This window comes from Sander lucioperca, chromosome 19, assembly GCF_008315115.2.
Source record: "Sander lucioperca isolate FBNREF2018 chromosome 19, SLUC_FBN_1.2, whole genome shotgun sequence".
NCBI lineage: Eukaryota > Metazoa > Chordata > Actinopteri > Perciformes > Percidae > Sander > Sander lucioperca.
This window is the reverse complement of record NC_050191.1, coordinates 27,855,513-27,880,108: the sequence shown is the minus strand read 5'-3', so window position 1 is coordinate 27,880,108 and position 24,596 is coordinate 27,855,513. Positions and strand designations below refer to the sequence as shown.

At 43.5% G+C, this 24,596-nt stretch overlaps 1 protein-coding gene across 5 annotated transcripts in view; it reads right to left on the bottom strand.

Moving 5' to 3' along the window:
- The window catches only part of epha7 (eph receptor A7), a 96,442-nt gene extending 71,884 nt beyond the window's left edge, over positions 1–24,558 (bottom strand). For all 5 annotated transcript variants that reach the window (XM_035995273.1, XM_035995269.1, XM_035995270.1 and 2 more), the window contains exons 1-3: positions 24,345–24,558; positions 22,698–22,762; positions 21,072–21,741 (exon numbers count right to left, since the gene is read on the bottom strand). In XM_035995273.1, coding sequence (XP_035851166.1) covers positions 21,072–21,741; positions 22,698–22,762; positions 24,345–24,438 — 829 coding nt within the window. In that variant the 5' untranslated portion in view covers positions 24,439–24,558. The remainder of the gene's footprint in view (positions 1–21,071; positions 21,742–22,697; positions 22,763–24,344) is intronic.
- Between the last annotated feature and the right edge of the window lie 38 nt (positions 24,559–24,596).

The window sequence follows — 24,596 nt, the reverse complement described above, 5'->3', positions numbered from 1 at the left end:
TTTACCTTTGACCGAGGCGGTAAACAAACCTGATAGACTCATGAGAAAGAAGGCTCATCACTGTCTGTGTGCAGAGTTTTAACAAATAACACTCTTACGCCCAAATTACTCACCCAGCCAACATTTACCTAAAGTTACAAATGCAGGGTTTTTCCTGCATAGAGGAATTTTTGCCAGTGCCAAAATGATAAGAATTAAAGCAGCCATATTATGCTCATTTTCAGGTTCATAATTGTATTTTAAGGTTGTACCAGAATAGGTTTACATGGTTTAATTTTCAAAAAACACCATATTTTTGTTGTACTGCACTGCTCTCTCTCACTGCTGCAGATCCTCTTTTCAGCTGGTCTCTGTTTTAGCTACAGAGTGAGACCTCTTTTCTTCTTCTTCTTCTGTACTATCTTTGATTACACTGCACATGCCCAGTAGCTCAGATGTAGATCATGTCAGCTAGCTAGCTCCATAGACAGTAAAAGAAAGGCTGTTTCTACAACTTGGGTCAGTTACAAGGCAGGATTAGCTGGGAGACTTCTAAATGAGGGCGCACATGGAAGTAGTTCTTTTGGAGATTATGGTGAACTTGTGTGTGTTGTAGCAGTGCTTTGCTATTGAGAACGAGGTAGCATACTAGCGTTAGCATGCTAGCGTTAGCTATAGCGTTAGCATGCTAACGCTACGAGCTAATGGTTGCGGTTAGCCTGCTCGTTTCGGCTTGTGACGTCACAAGCCGTGCCGATTTTGAACAGCTCACCCAGAGACTGAAGGCAGGACACATTCAGAAACTGTATCTCACTCTAAACAGCATGGATGGATTTTTTTCAAAGTTTGTATGTGTGTGGAAGCACCAGAGACACAACATAACACCCCAAATCCCAGAAAAAGTGATTTATTCATAATATGGGCACTTTAAGCGCTAATCTCAGTTTTATCTCCAGAGTCGGGCTGTACCGGACTCTCCCTGTGTTTTTTTTTGTAATGGTAGTATTTAATGGGGGGGGGGGCAGTAGCTCAGCCTGTAGGGAGTTGGGCTTGGAACCGGAGGGTCGCAGGTTCAAGTCTGGCGCAGGTGCGTTTACGTACAAAACCACTTTTGCTGAAAAAAGGGTCCGTGCGCCGGGCGCATGGTTCTAAAGGGTTGTACTTAGTGTCTTCATTAATCATAGGTGTGTTTTGGGCGTAACATGCAATCAACCAATCAGAGTGTCATCTCCCATTCCCTTTAAAAGCCAGGCGCGTTCGGACCTTGGAGCATTGCTATTATGATGGAGGATTTGCTGAGCAGGAAGGAGAGATTTTCAGGAGAAGAAACTGATCTACTCGTGCGTGTGAAAGCACACGAGCAGATCATATATGGCCGAGCACTATGCCATCAAAACTCCACGAGGTGAAGCAGGCGTGGGAGATGGCGTGAAATGCTGCGTTGTTGACTTTAGACCAGGTTTTTGTTGGTCAATGGCGCGATCACTTTCCGCTGCCTTTAAGATAGCAATATGCCAAGAATGCACCTGACCACACCTCCCTGCAAGACCAGCACGCCCATGGGCGCACAGATGGGTGCTGGTGCACTTGTTATTTAAACGACATGGGCGCTGGACGGGAAACTGACAACTGCGTCGGTCTTAAACTAGCAAAGACACTTGTGTTTTGCACTGCGCTGCGCCGGGTGTAAGATAGGGCCCTCTGAGTCAAGAAAAACCCTGAAATGATTCCCAGTAATGGCAAAGACACCAATGCAAATACCTCACTTTGAATCCCATGCACGTGTCATGTTAATATTTAAACTCCAGTAAAGAGTCAAATGGAGGTGTGGGCCTCGGAGTGGACTAATCCACAGTGACCGGCTGGGAGAGCAAAGCAAAGCTAAGCCTGGTGAAAAGCTGCAATCCAGGCCGCATGATTTCTTAAATCTGCAAGAAATCTATACTGCTGTGAATAGCTCTGCATACAGACTATCATATTATACAAAAAAATGCATTTTTCATGAGCCACTGGGGGAAATGAGCAATGGCTGTCATACTAGGTCTCCCCCATTACAGATGTGGGTTCTGCTATTTCTTTATTTCCTTTTTCTTGTATTGGCCACCACCTCCTGTGACAGGTCCGTAATGGGAAGGATAGAGGCATCTTGAGGAGGAGGCCGGGGCTCAGGGTATCCCTGTTTCAGCTACATGAAAGCCCTGTCATTCTCCATTTATCGCACTGCCACAGCCTCGTGAAAAAATAGACCCTAAGACAAGATTTAATCTCTAATCTTTCTTTACCTTTTCCGAGCCGGTAATTGAAAACAGAGGCGCGAGGAGGCTGCGAGCGAGCGGCGGGTCTCCAATGCTGACCAGGCGAAACATATACACCAAGTCTACAAGCGCCTGACTCGTCACATTTAGCTGCTTTTTACCCTACGTTCACTTCTGATGAGCAGTAACACTTGACAAAGAGCAAAGAACAGCCGTGTATCCGATACGCCGTGTAAACACTCCCCCCATGGATGTGGATAATGACAGCGAAGGGCTTCTCTCGCAGGTTGAAGGGTGTCTCCATCCTGTTTAAGACCACGCTTTTCTCCCACCATGCTGCGCTGTTTAAACACTCTGATAAGCCAGCGCGTCTGTTTGCCTTTGGGTTTCTGAGAGCTCATCTGCTGGGTGGCCTGTGTGCAGAGGGTGGAGGCCATCTCCCACCACGGCCACCTCTCTGACATACAACAGCATCCACAGGCCAGATTAAGATGAGCACATGGCCAGGAGGGGGAAGGCTTCCGAAAGTCAACTCAACTTTACTGGATCATTTATTACCACTTATCTCCTATTTCCATAGCTAGAGATAGATACACTGTAAGAAATAAATCCATAAAATAACAAAGTTCTGGCAGCTCGTTACCCAGACTTTGTCCCATGATTAAAAACAGAAATGTTGTGGAGCTACATTAAAAATACAGAGCATTTTCTGTTATTTAAAATTCTCTCACTGTTCAATTCAATTCAATGTTCTTCTCATTGACACAATGTGCAGGCACATACGTAACGAAATGTAGGTCGTAGTCTCCATGCTCCGACAAACAGTGCACATACAAAGCTGCTCAGTTAGTAAACTTCTGAAATGAAATCTGTTCAAATCCAACGCTTTGAAGACTTTTTGGGGGCGCTTTTGACTCTCGCTAATCCAAGTGCTGGTTAATAATGAACTATAACGGCGTTGTGAATAGCTAAGTTAACTACATTAATAACTACGTTAAGTTGTCGGAGCACAGATAAAGGTCCCATAATGCAATTCAAAATGTAAAAACGGAAATACAACTGTGAACCACGTTCTACGGACAATTTCTGTTAAAATATACAGCCATACAACTGTTAATACTCAGATATTTCTTAGAGAGCATTAGAGAGGTTCCGATACCGATACCAGTATCTAAAAGCCTCCGATACTGCCTATACTGCTGGTATCGGTATCAGTGAGTACTGGAGTTTATGCACCAAACCGATATGTCATTTAGCCCAGAAGAAAATCTACTTTAAAGTAGTTTATTTATGTTCTTTATCCGTTATGACTTGCTGTCAAACTGAATACTATAAGAACATTCTGTGGCGGTCATCATTTGTGTATGTTCATGTTTCACAAAGAGTATAACAACAATGTGAAAGCCTATCACATCCATACAGGGATAGTAGTATACAGCTGTTAAAACATGATAAAATAGATGTATTTTTGAACACGCTGGTATCAGATCAGCACTTGTATCGGCCGATACGCAAGATCAGGTATCTGAATCAGTATCAGGAAAGAACGAAAGATATCGGAACATGTTGTGCTTTTTCTCCCTTTATACCAATTCCAATAGCCAGGCTCAGGGTACCGGCTGATACCGTGTACCTGTGCTCTTTCCCCTAAATTTAAAAGCTGTAAACATGTCTGTAAAACACAAATACAAATCATCCATCACCCGCTAAACAGCATAGCTCTCCACAGTGTGTTTAAACTCCAGCTGGTAAAGGCTTTTGTTATGTACTGTAGGTCTTTGTTTACTGAGCCATTCTCCTTTATCAAGCTCTGATGACTATGTAACAAACAGCAATATTCTCCATTCAATGTTTTAAAACTACCTCCTGAGAAAATAAGCCGAAAATGTCTAAATTAAGTTATAGAAAACCATTATGGAGTAAATCTTTGCAGTTTTTTAAATTATTTGTCAAGGACCATGTACCAAAACATTACTCTCACACCAAGAGATGCTTTTTTACCAGATTTAGCTACAAGTTAAGTAGCTAAATGGGCAGTTCCTGGGCAGGTAGGCACATGTGTTAGCTAAACATGAATGTCATTTTCAACAGTTTCACTGCAGAGGCATATTACTACCATCAGATCAGAATGCATTTCTGGCAAAGCACATGCAGGCCGTGGCGTAGTATCAGAAGTAGCTTTATACATCACAGGGTTTGTCCTGCATAGAGGAATTTTGGCGACCCCCCAAAAAAGTTTTAGAATCACCAGCACCAAAGATAAGAATTGAGAATAAAAATAGCAATTCAAATCCTCTTTAAACGTGTTTAAGAGCAATTTACCAAACAACTGTTGAACAAGCAGAACATAAACTTGAATATGATCGCTAATCTCAGTTTTATGGTCCAGAGTCAGCCTGTACCAGACTCTCACGTTGATTTATTTAAATATTAATATTTCTTTTGTTAATTGTGGTTTTATTTACTCAAGCATAATATACATTTTTTTTAATCAAATGGTCAGAAATAGCAGGTAACTGCATAGATATCTGCCAAATAAGGAAACACAGACTCATTTCCTTTACTGTACGCAGATTGAGGTGCTTCCTGCCTTATGTAGTATTTTGGTTCTGTCATGTGACCCAGATAATATAATAACACAAATACACATTCTATTAAGTAAACAATGCCTCTTTATTATCATAAAACATATTTTCCAGCTATGAACGTGTACAGGCTCAAGTGGCAAAAATGATTTAAATAATAATAAACATATATAGTCTGACCAATAATCACTTATATAATTACAATTTGGCATATCTAAACAAAATCAACAATTACCATCCTACATCTTAGGACCTTAGCTAATGGTGCGGTTAAACAAAGAAACCGCTATTATGTAAAAAAAAAAAAAAAAAAAGAAGACACTTAGACAATTTTGTAATAATTGTTCCAGGCCTGTTTCTCGCCCCATAAGACTTGTTGCCATGTCGGCAGTTATGGTAACACTGAACTTACCAAACTGTAAAAATAACAGCCCTGTTTTAATAAACTGGACTTGCCCTTTAAGTCAAGCTCACCAGCGGAACCCAGTTCATTTTCCATACTTTTCCCAGCAAAAGCATATGTGTTTATCAGTGTGTCCGACTGGGTTTGGCACCCGGAAATGTTTACAGAAGCAACAAGGCGGCAAATGAGGCCTCAAAAATCCAATCCCTGTATGACACAGGCAACTAAGTGCTTCTGCAGCTCTCCCCACCACTGGCAGTGCATTGAGTGACAAGTACAAACACAGCCGTCCCGGCCCAGCATTCCTGTCCCATAGCGGCAGCGGCAGCACAGCGCACACTGACTCGCTGCTGGCCACTGTCCCTTCCCGGCACCAGAGGCCGAAGAGACACCCTGAGTCTGAGACACCGAGATGGGATGATAGTGAGTGAGAGGCTCTTTGTCAACTCTCCCCTTAGCAACACGTTCTTTCTGAGTGGAAAATATCTACAAAAGCAATTACACCAAGTCTCATCCAGTAGCCTTCTAAACTGACAAAATGAGTGACACCTTACTGGCAAAACACTGACTCACAAACATGTTAAAACACTGTACAAAATCCCAGACTCTTCCCTGCTTTACTGGATGTGTAATTACATTTGTAAGGATGTATTAGAGTGACTCGTTGAAAAAAAAGGGCCCATTTCCAAGGGCGTAACTTTGAGTTCAACATCGGGGGTGTTGAGATCGCCAACTCTCTAGGGAGGTCCCGGGACATGTCTGCATGTATTGAGAAAAGCAACAAAATCATCGAAAAAATAGTCGAAAAAAAACTTGGTAAAAAGCGACAAAAAGTTGTCCAAAAAGAAATGCGAAAAAGGTGACAAAAAGTCAGAAAAAAGCAACAGAAACACTGAAAAAAACGGTAAAAATGTCGGGAAAAGCGACAAAAAGTTTTTTGATTACCCCCCCCCCCACCCTCCCCAGAAATTACGCCTAAGTCCATTTCTGTAAGTCTGGTCCTCTTCTGGCGTAGATAAAGGAAGGCTAATGCTTTGTGCTTGTTGAAACGAGCATGTTAAATAAGCTCCGCGGCAGACACGACCCAAGTCGGCTTATTTACAACGCTGAGAAATGAGTCAGTCCTTAGAGAAGAGGGTTGAAGTTAGGTAGAGAGGGGAAAAAAGTACAAGTCCTACATCCTCGGCAAGCTACAGAGCCAGCATCTGTAATTTCTCTTCCAGTGGTCAAGCACTTTCATTCAGTGATGTGTGTGTGTGTGTGTGTGTGTGTGTGTGTGTGTGTGTGTGTGTGTGTGTGTATGTGTGTGTGTGTGCGTGAGAAGGGGGGGGCACGCTGCAGTCAGCAGTTTTAAACAGAGAGAGGAATAGAAGCCGGAGAAAAGGAGAGATCCTCCAAGTAGTAGGGTAGAGATAATCAAACTCTCCTGTGACTATAGTGTCTCAATCACAGCACACACTGGCCCCGAGAATAAAACAAAGTCTCCTTATCTTATGCAGACACGCATACACAAAAAAAAGGGGGGAAACAGATTTCTCTATTTTTCTAAGATCTCGGTTTATTTCTTTTCCGTTCCGAGCTGAGCTTCTTAACATTCTTGAATTTCATCCAATTTGTCTCACGCTTTGGCAGTGTCATGACACTCTGGGTGACGGACAGAGAGGGAGGGGGGGAGAGAGAGGCGATGACTCTTTATGCGACAGCCTGACATATCTCTTCCTGGCCAAAATAGAAAATAATTATTTCCCTTGTCTGAGGGGGGGGGGGGTTGACGCCATGGCACTTGGTTAATCTTATGCCTTTTGCCGACAGATGGGATTCCACATTTTCCCTTTTTCATTTTCTGTGTAGTTTTCTGGCTATGTACTTGCTGGGGCTGGTTAGTAAAGTCAAAAGCAAACAGTAATACATCGTTGGCATCAATATTTCAAGTATTGAACCTGATCAAATCAGATAAAGAATCAGATGAGGAGTCAGATTCTGACCAAGCAGTTAATACTATGTTGGGTGTCTGCATAGGTGGATGTGTTCACATGGGTCAACGCATTTTCATGAACGGGTTTGTATGATATTGTATGAAAAGTTATGCACACTAAAACGTAGGATATCGTACGAAAAACTAGGAGACCGCCGACTGGTCACGTGACATCGGCTACAGAGCTCCATGATGCCGAGCGGCCATTGCTAGCATTTTAAGCCTCTACAGAGCTTTGTGACGCCGGCTACGGTGCTCTGCATGGTGCTCCTCATGGTGCTCTGCATGGTGCTCTGTCAGGTCAGAGGGAGTGGGTGGTTCAGTTACCCGAGAATAGTTAAGTTAAGTTTAGTTAAGTTTAGGAAAAAGATCGAGGTGTGGATTATAACACTCCCAAGGAACACACATTTCCTGGGTGAAAGTCTTTAGTTTTCTCCGGGAAGCAAACTCCACTTTCTGGCTTGAAAGTCCTGTCCGTGTTAACGGCCATCCATCCACCCCGACCGAGCCGCAGCCTTCCATATAGTGCACACAGCAAAAAAGAACGTGGAAATTATACGAATTATAGTGCTTAACTTTTTGTAGCTTTTCAAACACATGGTTCATGAGAACAGGCTGCATGGGTAGATGTGGTCGTATATTTTGGGCTGCAAAGATATTGAAGCGGACCCTCATGAGCAGATGAAACATGTACACTTTGGGACTTGTGGCTATGTGAATGTGGAAAGTAAAGTATCAAATCAGTATTGCATTGGTGCCGGCATCCTGTCTTGAGAAACTGGAAACTGATCTTCCTTGCATGCTTACAACCCACAAATCCAATCACGGTCACAACCCTTATTACTACTGAACACGAAGCTGGTCAGCTGGTCCAAACAGGCCAGCTGGGATATTGAGTTTCTCCCCATTTGTCTCAATATTGCTGACTTATAGTGAGCTGCACTGTGGGAATGTGGGAGATTCCCTCACTTTTTTGTGCAGACCAACAGAGCCAGGGTGAGAGTGACTAGTGTGGGCCCTTCTGTCTCAACAGTCCCAGCATGATGAGTCCTGTCAGGGCTGGGCCTCCCCCCCCCGCCCCTTCTCCAGCTGCCCTCCCGTCCGGCCTGATTATGTGTTAAATCCGCCCGTGTGTCAGGATGGATGGAAAGAATGCGCGCGGAAGGGAGCCAAGCGGGGTGGTGGAGACCCGGAGAGAGCAGCCTGGAGATAGCACCCCATTAGAGTGATAAAAGAGGCAGAGGGAGGAGAGCAGCCGACAGGACCAACATGCAGGCCCCCGCCGCTGATGAATGCCAGGTGGAACGGGTCAAGCGTGATAAAGAAAACAGTTTATTTTCTTATTTGAAAAAAAAAGCCATTGCTTTCCATAAAGCGCTCGCCATGGCTGCTGCCGCTCCAATAGGGAAATGTCTTTCAGAATATCAACTGTAAACACAGGCCTGGTACGATGGGAGCCTGTCGCCTGTGGTTAATACCAGTAGGTTTCCTCCCACTGTCTTTTCCTTTGGATGCATGATTCTGACATCCAGTGCTGAGCCGGCCTCTATGCATACCTCTGAACAGAACTGCGTATCCATTGAAATGTTCTGATATCTGTTTTATCGATATTCTGCTGCTGACTACAGAGAGTTTTAGCACTGATTTAGATTTTTGCGATACCTTATGACGATTTTTTCTAGCTGAGCAATATCCACTTGATGAGAAATATCTTTTGGTGAGCCTTTACTTTAGACTATTTAAATTCAAAAAATATCTTTATTTTTTTCATTTAACAAGATAAGGCAAGCTTCTCAGACGCAAGGCTGAATTAGCGACCATGCAGAGCAGGCGACTGGCCCGGGCCCTCAGACCTCCAGGAGAGCCACAAAGCTCCAGATTTACTGTGTCAACTAGTTTGTGCTAATTTGGGAATTCAATTAAATTCAATTTAATTCATGATGACAAATCATGACAGAAGTTATCTCAGGACACTTTACAGATGGAGTAGGTCTCGACCACACTCTATATAATATGGGATATGTACACTGAAGCACAATTAGGGTGACCAGACATCTCGAAATTGTTTGAAAGTTAGATTAAACCTGAGTTTTGATTAGTTATAGCATAATAAAACATTAAATAATGATTGTTTTGAAAAATGTTTGTAATGTTGCCCACAGACGGCACTGTTATGTCCGTAGTCTACTGAAATTATGGCTGTTGTAGTTTTTTTTAGCCGTGTACAGTAGTGCCGCTAATTGATCAACAACCACGCAGAGCGGCACCGCATAGCTTGTTGAGTTAAAACTTGTGGAGGGAAATTAAGCCATCCATCACTGACATGGAGCCCGGTGTCCCAGGACATCCAGCCAAAATTCAAAACTGTTACTGCAGCTACCGAGAGGAGAGGGGAGGGAAATACCTGTGGATCATTGCTGCCTCACGAGAAGTCTGCAGGAAATACTTTGGTGGCTCGAACAGAGGGGAAGCAGATATTATACACTTTAGTGTTGAGTTTTGACTTTCACATGTTTTTGTTACTTTTCAATGTGATATACTGGAGGCCACGCCCACTGGGACAACAAGCCTTTTTCTCCCTAAAACTTGTGGGATCGATTTTATTACACTGCCATCCATTGTTAACACTGTCATAAACATTCTCTGTCAACGATTTCAAAATGCCCCGTGCCTAGCTGGATGTTCAGACAGCCATGAAATGCTATTTTAAAAACCCAACTCCTTGCTTCATGTTTTTCAGTTTTACTTTCAGGGCATGCGATTATGACCATGACCGTGCATTACGACTATAGAGAAGGATGTCAATAGCTCACACTGAGCTTATTTCTTATGCATTAATGTAGCCTGGGGCCAATGTGTGTTGCTCTGATTAGATGTGACTTATGTTCTTTGCCTCAATAAATAGGCTAGTAGACTTTGAAGTGGACATTCATCAGGCTCTGTTTACTGGCATTTTATGCATGCTAGACTATGGCTGCATCTCTTTTATGAACTAAACCCTGTGGTGTTTTCCCCTACAATGTAACAGGCAGTACATCTTGTGAGTAATTTCAGAGCAGCACAGGCAGGCAGACCTGGGAAAAAAATCCGAGCCAAGTGTATTTCTTCCACTTAAAATGCCAAAGGACAGCTCAATTGATCTCATCTTGCAGGTGATGTGTGGACCTTTGTAGCTGAAAAGGTTTTTGTAGAAATCATGTGCACCTTGAAGGAAGACATGAGTTATTTATTAAGCTGCTGCAGTACCGGCTGACATTTTGTTTGTACCTTTGCATCGTCTAAACTGTATTCAGAGTATTCTAATATGCTTCAGCATTCTTGTGGTTTATACTTTTGAATTTTTCATATTCAAACAAAGGAAGCAGCAAGTGTTTCCTGCGGGCCCATTGCTGCTCTATAAAGAAAGAGATGCTCGGCGGCTGGGTTTTTCGCCGGCAGACATCTTAATCTCTCACCTGTGAGAGGCGAGGCGCCTATCCAGCTCTGGGAAACAGTGGCAGATCACACAAAGAAAAAGAACTGAAGCTGTGCTGAAAATCTCTTCACGGGACAGATATAGAGTTTCAATGTCAAACTCCTTTCCAAACAAGTTCATTTTGAACACCAGCGCCTCCCGCTTCGGAGGAATAAGGGAACCAATATGGCTACAATAAAGCCAAAAAAGAAGTCAGATGAAAAGGACATGAGTTTAAACAGATAAATAATCAGTCATATTGTGTCGGTTCCTCCCTTCACCCCACACATACTTGGAATGGCTGTATCTGGCTGCTGCTACACTGCACACATACAGACAAGCAACCCATTCATCCGAGGTACCTGTGCTTAGCGGGAGATAAGTAGCTTTCCATGGGAAACAAAGAAAAGATTAGCATTCCCTTACAGCGTGTTGGAGGGCGTGCAGCTTTGCCCTCTGAGCGGGGTTGCTTGGTTGTTCACAGAACAGATCAAAGCCACACACTGATTAAGTTATACTCAAATTTAAGCTAATGCTCCTGCTACGGTGCTAAGTCATGCTACAGCCACTCCAAAGTTTAACTTTAAAGTGGGACAGTTTGGAATGAAAAGGCAAATTAATGAACACTTTATCAGGTCCAAGTCAAGAATACTGTCACTTGCAGTAATATACTGTATATATATTTGAATTTATACTGTGAAACAAGTTACTTTAGCCCTGCTGACCATAGTCAGTTTCAAGGAGTCAGTCAAAACAAAGTGTATTCCAGTGGTGGAATGTAACTAAGTACATTTACTCCAGTACTGTTCTTAAGTCCAGATGTTGAGGTACTTTTCTTTTCATGCCACTTTCTACTTCTACTCCACTACATTAGAGAGAAATATTGTACTTTTTACTCCACTACATTCACCTGACAGCTTTAGTTAATAGTTACTTTACATATTAAGATTTCTGCACATAAAACACATGTAGTTTATAAAATCTGATGTTTGATTCTAAAGTAAACTAGCCAACAATATAACGGCTACAAGTCCAGCTGAAATGATTTAGACCATTAAACACACAACTGGTTGGATCCTTTACACTTTCTTTACTTTGAATACTTTCACTACATTTTCCTGTAAGTAACATTTACAATGCAGGACTTTTGGTGTTTTTCCATTACATGGTACCAGCTCGACTCACCTCGACTCTACTCGCCTTTTTTGGTTTTTTCATTCTGATAAAAAGTCCCTGGTACCTAGTATCACTTCCGTCGAGGTTCCCAGTGAGCTGAGGCGATACCAAAAGGTGACATGAAAACCTGCAGACTACTGATTGGTTGGAGAGAATCGTCACTAATCACTGGGTCATCAGTGCTAGCAACAGACGGGGGTGTCCTGAACAAAGCTGACATTTTTAAATAGTTTAGCCAGCGGTGGTTTTTTGCTGCCTCCAGCCAGTGTCTTCTGGCAAACAGCCACATGCCGAAAATCAAAAACAACACACCTTCAAGGTTCTGTGTGTGTGTTGTGTTAGGTCATGGCAGTTTCCTGCGGCATCGCTATGACGACCAGCCACGCTTGGCTCCCGCATGAGGCGGTACTAAATCTGCAGTGGAAAAAGGAGGACAGGGCACTGCGGCCGAGTCGAGCCGAGCCGAGTAGAGCTGGTACTAGCAGTGGGTAAGCGCCTTACTGTAACAGAGTATTTTTCTAGTGTGGTATTAGTACTTTTACTGAAGTAAAGGATGTGTACACTGCCATCGCTGGTATTTTTTATTTTTTTTATTTTTATTGAGAGACAGGCCAGAGTTGTTTGGGTCTTTTCATGTGATAACAGAATAATGTCAATCTTATTTACACTTTCATTTTGAGGATACATCTTAGAGTTGGACCATCAAACAAAGGCAGCTACAAAGGTTTTGGTTGAAATATAAAGGAGGAAGTAATATGATCTCACAGAAGACAACTGCTTCATGTGCATTAGGGTCACTGCTGACAGCAATTCAAATGGCAAACAACAAACAGGAACACCTGTTTTCTCTTTCAGCTCTCCTGCTGATTTACTGCATGGATTTGGAGCATTTTTTAAGGTTAAAGCCATTACATCAGTGAATGTTCAGCCTCTCACTGTGCCTGAGCAGGAGCTGTATGTCGAGTCTGTGCACAGTCCTCCTAAGAGCTCTCTGCTTCTTTAAGCTATCATGCGCAGTGAGCTTTTTGAAATGGATTCTCGGTGACATGGAAAATGTCCCTCTCTAATCGCTTTTTGTTTAGTTCATTTAACTCACATGAAAACAGCCGAGAGGGCCCTTAAGGCCAGCCAGGCGGCTACCTTTAATGGATAAAGTGGTCAGCTGTGCTAAAAAGACACCGCCGATGAGGGGAGGACTCTGCATTCAGGGGATGAAAGCAGTAGGTCCAAAGGTCTGGCCCATCCAGAGGCCCCTGCAGCCCCAGCCAAATCGCCACTGGAAATGTCCCCAGTCAGCAACTGAGCATTATCTCTGAGTTTTGCCAATGCCTCCCAACCCTACTGACCCAGCCCCCCCCCCCCCCCCCCTCATCATCATCCCCACCCCCCTCTATCCCTAGATCTGTAACAGAAAGGAATGGAACAATGTCAAACTATCTACTGGTCTCTGCTGTGGTCTGGTCCCCATTGGGACACACAAAGACACCAGCTTGGCCTCAGATGCCCATGAGATCTGGACTGCTCTTAAAGGGTCCGTTCATCCAAATGTAAAAAAAAGTAATTTACCTTTAGTAGTGTCAAACTATGCAGATATTCTAGATGAGTAGATGGAGAATGAGTCATTTCCATTATGCTCTGGGAACTTGTAATGGGCATTTGTTGCTATTTTCTGACATTTTATAAACCAAATAGTTAATCAAATGGTGTAGAAAAATCACTGGCAGGTGATTACATGATTAAAATCATAATTAGATGAGCACTAAAGTAATTATTAGCCCACTCTGGTTTGCAAACATTGGATACCTCCTGTTTTGCCGAGTTGTCTTCATTTGAACACAGAAATCTCTGGAAGAAACAGCAGAATTTCCTGCAACATCCAAGTGCTGCTTCCTCTGCTTTGGATGTAGGTGGAGAAAAAAATGTGAAGTTATGTAACAAGTTATTGATTCTCCTCTTAAAGGAAGATTGAAGTAAAGAGCCAGTGGTCTGAAGCGTCCCAGAGGAGCAGCTCCACTGACAACAGGGCCATCCCTGCTGCCAGACCCCGGGCCCAGCCACATATCACTTTCACCTTAATGCCACGGGGACCCAACACAGAACACCAGAGACATTGTCTTCTGACATGGAGTTCGCCTGTCTGATCACATCCCTCTCAAGCAGTCAGCAGGCAAGCAATTGCAAAAAAGACATCTGTGCCACAGTTTGGATAGCTAAAAAGGGCAACAGCTTAGAATTGCGAGAGGTATGGAAGCGAGGATCGATGGAGATGTCTAAACCTGTTAGTGCAAGTGGAGATGAGGGCCGCTGCACCGGGGGGGGGGGGGGGGGCTTTTGTCATGCAGGGAGAGGGGGCCGGAGAGGTGACTCTTCTGGCGATCAGGGGTCAACTGCTGCGATCATCCATCTTCCTTCTTGACAGTGTCCTGTCAGCCGGGGCGCTCATGTTACTAAACACAACAGGCAGGCCTCCATTGTGGCGCTGCGCTGGTCTGCAGCCATGTGTAAATGAAGTTAATATTCCCTGACCTTATGCATGGTCACATGCGGACCACTGCGTCACCTTGGAAATAACGCTATCTGAGGCAAAGTTGCACGGGGGTCAACAAAGTCTCTTACCAGTAAAGCGGGCCATGTGCCTTTGTTTGTGTGAGAATGAGGACTGTTTACTCGGATTCTGTCTATTCATGTGATGCAGCGTAGGGGCCTCAAATTTAGACAGGGGCAGGTCAGATTCCAAGACCTGGATACTGATTAGTCATCACTCCCCTGTTTGTTTCATGCTGAAATGAAATAGCATTTAGTGGTTGGGACAATTTGCATCTAAAATAACACCCTTTTTTTCAGAGAAATAACTATGTCCAAGCAGAACACGCATACACATACTTCTCAAATCAGCACAAAGAACTCTACCCAGAAATATCAGCAAATTCTGATTTGCAATTGAGGGTAAACGTCAATATATCTGCATAAAAATCCTCAAAAACATTTGCTCCTTACTGCAGATCTTACCAAAAAATCATCAAGTTTAGACTTTTTCAGTATCAAAAGTAATCCAGTTGGACGAAGGCAAAGAAAGTCCTATCTACATGGTGTATGTATGTTATGTCCTTGCATCACTCTCCTCTTTCCATTCACGGATGTTGCCCTGTGTTGAAAACCTATCGCAAACAATTTCAAATTGCGTAAAACTTCCTCGAATGTAAGTGGACTGTATTTATATCGCGCTTTTCTATTAACATAGTACAGGAACCATTCACACACATTCAGACACTGTGGCCAACCTTCTGATTGGTAGTGGACCGCTCTACCACCTGAGCCATAGCCGCTCTGGTACCACTGACAAGTATGGCAGGCCTGGATACATAGTAACAATACAATGAGCCTGTAAATAAAAGGAAGTGAAAACTGAGCACAAACAGCCAACAGCTCAAGAGTTAAGAGTAACAAACTAAGTTTACAAAATTGTGCATGGCTTAGCTCCTCCCCCTCTATCCGGTTTCTTTACATCGCAAATGTTCTACCAGCAGAGTGACTAGAGGTGCAGCGGGGGGGGCTGCACAATCCCACTGAGAACTACTGCATTAAGCCAGGCTGTCTTTTCCTTCAGGGCAGCACATCAGTGGACTACAGTACCACAATCAATAAGAGAGACCTCATCATATCACTCATTTAAGTCAAATGCAAAAAAAAAGGCTAGTCACAAGCCAAAGATTTTTATTTTTATTTCTTTTATTCATTTTGTATGTCTGGTTTATAGGCTATATTGGTGTTTTTTGGGGTTTTTTTTTAAACTACAATGAAATTATTATGTATATAAGACAAGAATGTAATGTGATTTTATCTAGTGCACATGTATTTATATTTGTATTTAATGTCATGCTCATGTTAGGATGCCTATCATTGCTTTTAAGGGACCCTATTGTAACATGTGGCCAGGGACTGCAGATGACAACTAGCCTTTTAGCTAATTCTGGCATATTTACAGAAATGTTTATTAATATGCACTTTCCCTGACAAATAAAGATTCTATTAAATGAAATTAAACCAACCAAAAGGTTACTAGTATTTGGGAAATACTCGCATGAGATTTGTTTTTGATGATCCTAATAGTGTTTTCTCAACAAGGTTTGTGCACCGACAAAGTCGAGTGGACCGAGCTTTTCCATCGGCTGTTTGATATTCATGTATGCATGAGTCGCTTATCGAGGTGAGAGACAAACCCATTAGCAGCGACCAGACACCGGCAGCCTCACTTCTCGCTGCCTAGTCCTGTGTTTTTAGATCTATCTTTACCTCAGTGGGATATCTATGAACCTGGAAACCAGTTGAAGCCAGTAATTAGTCGGGACAGGGCTTTTGTTTTCTTGCCTTTTGTTTCAGCATATGCCTTGGTGCAGTTCGTATGAATGTAACTTTGAGACAAGTGTTTACCAAGGCAAACGACTTTGTGAATGGAAGTTTGTTATTTCTTTTTCGCGTGTAAAATGAGCCTTTTGTATTTCATCTGACACGTTGACAGGGAAGCCGGATCCTACAGAAAGCACTGCGGGCACCAGCTCAAGCAACAAAAAAAAACCCCCCTTCTTCTTGCTTTTACTTCTCATTTGGAAGTGTATATTTAAAAGAGGGCACTATGCTGGGGAAGTCAAATAAATACTTTTTATTACAGCTTGCCAAAATCACAATTTCAAACACTCGGCCTTCCCTTAATGTTCTGAGGAAGAGACTGTGGTTTAGTTTTTAGTAATGAGAAAAGATTAGATCTGACCAGCAGAAGTGCACAGTGATATCTTCTGATCATAAAGACAACTCGACATCTCCCTTTTTTATTGTAATTTGAAAAACCATTGTTCTCTCTGCTGCAGAAACTTGCTATTAAAATCACAAGTACTTTGTTTTGTCCACTACATACAGCGTATAGAGCACAGAGACGATGTAGGAAATCACTATGGTAAAGACAGTTCAAGCTACTTTTGGGACAGAGGGTGCAGCAAGGAAGGGAATAATTATGCTTTATCACAAAATACAGACTCAACAAATACAAACTCTTGAAATACTGAACATTAAAATCAGAGATATGTGATCCAGAACGAAAATGACTGTTAGTTGGAACCCTAATAATTCTGAACATCCAAATAAAACTCAGTAATAAACATGTTTAGATAATTATTTAAATAATCTATGATATTTTCTGAGCAACTTTTCAAATGTGAATATTTTCCGTTTTTCTTGGTTGGACCAAGCATTCCGAGAAGTTGCTGCAGTTTTGGAAATGTCACTATTTGCTAAACCAAACAATTCATTGATTTATCAAGACAATAGTTGATATATTGATCAATACTGAACTCCATGTCAAACTGAAGCTGCAACGATTGTTGTGTTTTTTTAATTGTTTAGTCTGTGAAATGTCAGGAAATAATAAAAAATATCCATCACCAGAACCCAAGCAGATGTCTTCAAAAGTCTAAAAAACAATCCAAAAAAACCCAACATATTCCATTTATGATGGTATAAAACAGAGAAAAGCAGCAAATCCAACATTCCAGAGAATGTAACCATAGGGTGTTAGCATTTTACTTAATATATGACTTAAAGGATTTATCTAAACAAATCTCACGTCTCAGAGTCCTCCTCTAAGTGATCAGTTTTAGGGCACTGACATCTGTATTGGTATTAGCATCCTGAGCAGAGAATAGCACATCTGTGCGTCTGCCTGCTACCTGCCAGACCCGAAACAACGCAGGGGAAAAGCCCTGGGCTGTGGAAGAATGCTACTATTCACAGGAAGCAGACACTGGCAGTGACAGGATGAGTCTCATCCATCACCAATTTATTTCAATCCTGAGTGATTTAGGTCCATTTTGGTCTCTTGTGGATTCGGCGCACACCTGTCATTTACATAATTAAGCTCTGGAGCAGTTTGTAAAAAAGACATCCATTTGGTGAATTAAATTCACACCTTATCAATCAGGGGAGCATCAAGATGTATGAGGACCTGCTGACTCTTGGCTTCCTGGCTTCATTTGAAATGCTAAATGCAGCTTTTTCTGCAGGGCCTGGAGCTGGGCCTGGCTGCCCTGGCCGCCTGCTGGCTTCCATACACGTTAGCTGTCATGGTCAGCCCCCAACTGCTCAGTCCCTTCCCTCGGGGGGCTCAATCATCAATCAGTCTCCAACTAACTTCTGTCCAACTCCCTGACAGTCAAGATGGATGGTGCCAGCGTCTACAGGATGCCGTATCCTCTCATTAATTCTCTTGTTAGCATGCAGCGATAGCAGCGAGATAGAGCCCGTTTTATCTGTTTTCCACCCAGATAGAGGCCTCTCCCTTTTCTGGTCGAGGGTCAACAGTTAATCATTTCTCAGCCACTGGTTACTTAGTACCACAATGATGTGATGTGTCAAAATCGGACAACATACATTCCCGGGATTGAGCGAAACAAAGACACCAATGTCCTCCCACAAGGGCCCTCTCTCTGTCTAAACGACTCGGTGGCTCCACTGCCACCAGTAGCCAGCGCTAAACAAGACCAGCGGATGAATGGGAGGCTATTTTCCCAACACGCACTTCTTCGCAAAATGAAGCCCTGCGCAGGCTGCAGGGACACTTCAACTGGCCTTTTTCAACACCCATTACACTGAGAGCAGTGAACGCAGCAGGCGGAGAAGAAGAGTGACATTTACTGCCAAAGATTGCCACACAAAGAGTTAAAGAGAGACAGAGACGGGGGGGGGGCATAGGGCTGAAAGACAAGGGGTCCCTCTTCGCTGACGGTGATGAATGAGTGGATCACAACACGTTTCGGGGGAGGCCTTTGCAGCCACAGAGGGGGCTCCTCAAGTGACATGACTGACAGCTCAACTTGCTCACTCCACCTGCACCCGCCCTCCGGCTGAATATTTTTCTCGGCGGCCATGTTATAATCATAGCACACTACAGATACTGGAAAAAGCCAGTGAAGGACTGTCTCAAGGCATCAGCATGCTTCGAAAGATTCAGCGGCATCTGAAACTCTCCGCCGCCACACCTCTCCAGTGTTGGAATTTAGGAGGCTGAGTCTGACAAGTCCATTTGATTTCCAAAATGATTCCATGAGAACATGTAGATCAAATCGACAGCAAATATGTTTGAACAGTTCAATGCAAATGTGCTTAAATGTGCCGGATAGTATAACAGCATCTGAAACCTGCTCTCCAATGATCTAATCAGGGGGTTTGCCATAACCTTTGTAACTTTCCCAAACCAACAGTCTGACAATTATACCCACTGTATGCAGCAATTGGCGGAGATGTGAAAGGAGGATGGGTTTGAACTAATGTCTCAAGTTCCCTTTTTATATTTCTCACATTTTATGTAGAAACTAGTGCAACATCAAGAATAAAAGTGTGCACTGTTGCCCCAATTTGTGCACTTTATCTCCCCACTCTCGATGACGGCAGGCTTTTCACCCACGTCCTCCAGTTTGCCCATTTAAAACACTTTTGCCCTTAGATATATTCGGACCACAGTTCGCACGAACGAGTTAGTTTGAAGCATCCTGAACCCTTTATACTACAGGTGCAGCATCACCCTGAGGCACCATTATAAAGATGTATTTTCACACTACTAAAACAAGCTAGTCCAAGGTCCAAATGCCAGGGTTTCACATTTTTAACGGTCACAGCCACTTGGACTTATTGCTCTGCTGTTCAGCTGACAGAAAACACTGTGAACAGCTTTTAGATTGTACTCGGGGAAACTACTGAATGGACAATTTAATGTCAGTGGAGCTGCTGAAAGAAGTGCTGATGGTGCACTGTGATTCTCATTTTATTTAGATTAACTACCCCTTAACACAAAGGCTTTGCATGCCTCAGTGGAGATAAAGCTCATAAAGGTGCAGTGTCAAGACTGGAATTTGATCCACATACGCTTGAAGGAGCCTTCTTCCTCAGACTTTAAACAACCTGCGGGTGGGTTCACCACACTGCTGTCTACATCTAGCTATTTGTTTGAGTTGAAACGTGAACACATTAATTAACAGAGAGATGCAACAGTCCCCTGTTCTGAGGGCTTTGCACCAAGAAATAATAAGCAGAGGTGGCTGAAATGACTTTGACAAGGCAGAGCTGTTGGTTGTAATGCTGCAATTGCTCTCCCTGAGGAAATAAATTGTGGGCTTTTTTTCCCACCAAAGGGCACAACTGGATCTTACATCTATGCATATTAAAACAACAGGAACAATAAAGAGAAGCTCTGTGGGCTTGAATCAGCGATAGCCCGCTAACATTAGAGACATAGCACAACTTGAGGCGGGCTGCGCTGCTCTAAATTACATGGGCTAATACATTTCATTAACACACCTCCCTCAGTGGGTTCCCTAATGGATGACAGCGTGGCATAAAAGCTTGTCTGCCAGGGACACTAATTTGCTCTTAGACACATTCCATTCAATTATTACTGGCTGCTGCTCTTCATAAGCTGCTTAGATTGAGGTTGCCCAAAAAAAAAAACCTTGGCTCACGAGTCAGGCCACTTCAGTTGTGTGACCTAAGTTACCCCCTTTCAATCCATAGTGATTTTTATCTTTGGAGTCAGGTGCCCACTGAAAATAATCCTCACAGAAAGCCCGTTATTGTTAATTGTAGCGGCACAATCCGGCACCACAACAAGGCAAAAACCAAGCCACGGCGAGGCTGTGTTTTCCCTTCCTGTTAGGCTGCTTCATAAATATCTGAGGCATAAATGCCACAGTACGACGGCTATTTATTTCCCCTCTATGTCAGGGTCATTAGGCCCGGCTAGAACGATACGGAGAGACTGGCCGGACTGCCTCTAGACCTATTCTGCTAGTGATTGTCATGGCTCGTTGCCAGTAAGAAAGACAGAATCAGTGGAGTTATTATTTAATGCCTGTGTCAACAAAATCATGGCTATAAAGAGCCACAGATTTCAATTATTACACTGAGCATGTTTGGCCTCAACACTTTATCCATCTTTACTGCTGTCAAATCAGCCGCTTTTATCCCATTTGCCAACAGAACTATTCAGCCAGCGATGCCTAAAATTATCATTTACCTGCTTTGCATAATCAAATCACAAATACTCCCCAGTTTATTGTGTTTTTCTCTTGGCACACCTCACATTCCAGGATGGCCCTGACTGATTGCTAAAGAATAATTTAAGAATAAAAACTCTGTGAATTCTAATTACTAAATGAAATCACTCCTTAAAATATGTTTTGTGGCAATAAAAGGTACTCACGTTCACATGCGTCTCCTTTCTGATGAAATCCAGCTTTGCATATACATTTCCCAATGGGCACAAGCCATTCCCCTTCGGCGCTGCAGTGCATCTTGGGAGAGTTGTCGGCCTCCTCCTCGGCGTCGCTCACGCACATGCCCTCGACCTCCACCAGCGAGGAGAACTCTGATCCCGTCACCGTGTCCGGGAACGTGGCCAGGTTCTCGATGATCGACCAACACTTCTTGTAATAGACTTTGACAGAGACCAGGGCGATGCACGCCCCGACGTCCTGGAAGGCCAGGTAGAAGCCCCGCCGGGACAGGGGACCGATGATACGCACTTCTGTATTCAGCTTCATCTTCCTCTCGCCCAGGTCGCCCTGGGTGAAGCTTTCATCTGCGGCGATCGTGTCAATTTTCACATACTGGTTCTCGCGCAGGCTCCTGCCCACCTCCGAATCTGTTTCCTGGTAATACAGGTTGAATGTCTCCTTGCACGTGCCCACCACTCCGGGTAGGCTGTTACAATCCCTCAAGGTGAACTTCAGTTCCACAAAAATTCTCTGGGCATTGCCCTTCTCTATCCAGTTAGTCCGAAGCCAGTTATTCTGATTGGGCTCCATGACTTGGCAAACCTGGTATGTGCGAATGGGAGTGTAGTTCTCATCCAAGCCGCTGATCTCTTCCCACTGAAACAAGAAGACAGACCATGGACAAAGCCATTAACAGGGTTTCCCCCAGAAAAGTTGTTTAGCCTGGTGGCAAGTGTCTTTTTTTGACGAGGGCCCAGCTGGGGCCAGTCCCAGACTGATGGCAGCATTAATGTAGAGCCCAATAGTTTCTGTGATAACAGAATCATGGACGGAATCGCGAAATTGTGAATTTAAAAAAGCTGTAAGACAGATTCCATAGGGCCCTACATTAAGTCAGTGCTAAAAGCTAACTGGAGATTTGAAACATGATTATGTCTGAGCCGCCCCACTCTGTAACTGTAGTTTAAAAAAAGTCTTAAAAATACATGAAAAAATAATTCCCAGTGGCTTAGGTATGGTGGGGGTCAATTTCGGCCTTGCAATACACTGGGGGGACCCTGATTAGAGACATGACCATGTGGAATTAAGATGTGAAAGCCATCAAACCGAGATAGACATCGGATGATTGGCAATCAAACTGGAGGGGATTACTTTGTGACGAATATGACAAAGGTATATGAAATACAGTCCTTTTTAGACTTTACTGTGTACAATAATCTGTAGTGAATAAAAGGAGATTATCAGTTGTATTTTATTTTTATCGCAACATCTTTAAAGAATGATTGTGCTCAGTTTATCTGCTTCTGCTCACATTATTTATTTAAAAAAGTTTCTCGCGGCCTGCTTTTAATCTGACTGGTAAATTGGAAGCCGTTTGGTTTCAGGCCTTTTGTGCTCCGAATGTCAAAAGCCGGGAGAGTTTAGCAGCAGAAACAGCCTTCTAGCATTCTTAGTCTTTCATTTTGGAAATACCGGCTTACTGATCCTTATGTATGTTTCAATACATGCCTCCTCTAAATATTACTATTCCTATCACAGATGTGGGACATCAGAGAAAGCTGGAAGATATGGAGTACATCCGTGCGTGCGATGCAGACATTATGCAGACCTACCCCATTGGGAGGATAGGAGATCCACTCCAGATCTGTCTGCTGTGCCTTGGAGTCCAGCAGAATCACTAGTGACAGGAAAACCGAGAGGCAGGTGGTTAAATCTCACAGGGACGCAGACCTGGGTATTACTGATAGCCACACATTGATATCTATAGGACATATGTCCGTGACCTCATTTCAAGCAGCAGCAGCTAAAGCTAAAACATTCAATCAGAGAATATACACACTGCAGTACACAGGTCCTCGTGTACGTGGGGGAACTTTCTAAGGGGCAAATGAAGACACTGTCAGTGTGCATGAAGAAGAAAAAGATAGCCTTAAACAGACACGCATATTAGAATGTGTTGGGAATCATGACGCATGAGATTTTAACGCATGTATTCTATTAAATGTGGGTTTATGTTGCGCATCCGTTTATTAAAAGTCATTGTTGGAGTGGAAGTTGTTGCAGCGGCTGCTGCTTCAAGTACAGTATGCTACATGCGCTCAAAGTCAGGATTATTTTTTCCCCTTGTTGAACTACAGTGAAGCCGTCTAACACGCGCCCTGTCTGCCGTTTTAATCCATGAAGGGATCAGATCAAATCAGCTTGGTTTTATGTTCCGGAAGCGTGCGAGAGCGTAAAGCGGCACCGCGACTGTTTTCATAAAAAAAAAAAAAAAAAACAGTGAAGTTGTTTAAATTGTATTTAATACCAGCGGACAGCTCCGTGGTGAGACGGGCAGCAGCCAGGACGCATTGCCGTAAAAATAATGCTCTGGTTATATTTTACAGGAGACCCCCGCATATATAAGCGCCGAGGATTTAAACATCCACACCGCGCTAGGTTATTACGCTGTAGTTTTAGCGAAGGAGAAAATCAAGACATGCCGGGGATTTTCTGTTTTTACGCACAACATAATTCCATTAATTTAACCAATATCCGATCAATTAAAAGTGCCAATTTTCACCAGGTTGGAGATGTTTAAACCCCCTCTTATTTTGGGTTTTTATAACCTGGACTCAATTTGACCAATTTGAGCGTTTGAAGGCGGACTACGGCTACGCATCAATCTGCCATATTTCCCCCTAAGAAACAAGAGCAGACTGTTAGAGCCGAGGCCACTTTGGAAGGAAATATAACCCTCCGAAAACTGCGCCCACATAGACGGCTCACTCATTTCCAGGGAGGCGAGACGGCTGGGACGATCGATCCGCGGATATAAGGCTACCTAACGTTAGTTTGATATATTGTTAATCCATAAGGAGCGGGCTAGTTGTGCCGATAACGCACTGGTGCTGGAGGAACATAAAAACACCAGCTCCTGCCTGTAATCCGTGTTCCACGGCGTTTAACAGCCGTGCGTAAAAACAGCGAGAGGTCGCTCGCTAACAGCCCGGCAGACAGCGCTGTCATCCCCGCACACCGACCGCATCTCGCTGCGCTGCGCTGCACACACACACACACACACACACACACACACACACACACACACACACACACACACACACACACACACGTCATTCAAACAGCGCGTTAGATTCAAAGAGAAAATAGAAGAAAAAACGAGAAGCTGTCTGCTGTATTTGGAAAGCTCTCTATTAATTCTGGAGGATGTTGTTCCAAATGCTATGGCATGGAAGAGAGTCCAAACTTTACGAACTTACCTTCCTTCGCATTCTGTGCTTCTCCGCTGTCTACATGACAGCATAAGTGAAGGCAAAATGTAATCCACAGACACGGGATGGACCTGGAGAGCATGGTGCAGCCGCGGATTGCAATCTCGACCCGTAACTCGCTTTGCCAGCGTCGCGCGTGCTTCCCATTGACGACACGAAAGCGGCTCTATGTTCAACAATCCGCTGCTCCCCACTCAAATAGCGTCTGCTGCCGCGGGGAGGGGACTGGCGCTCCGGGGG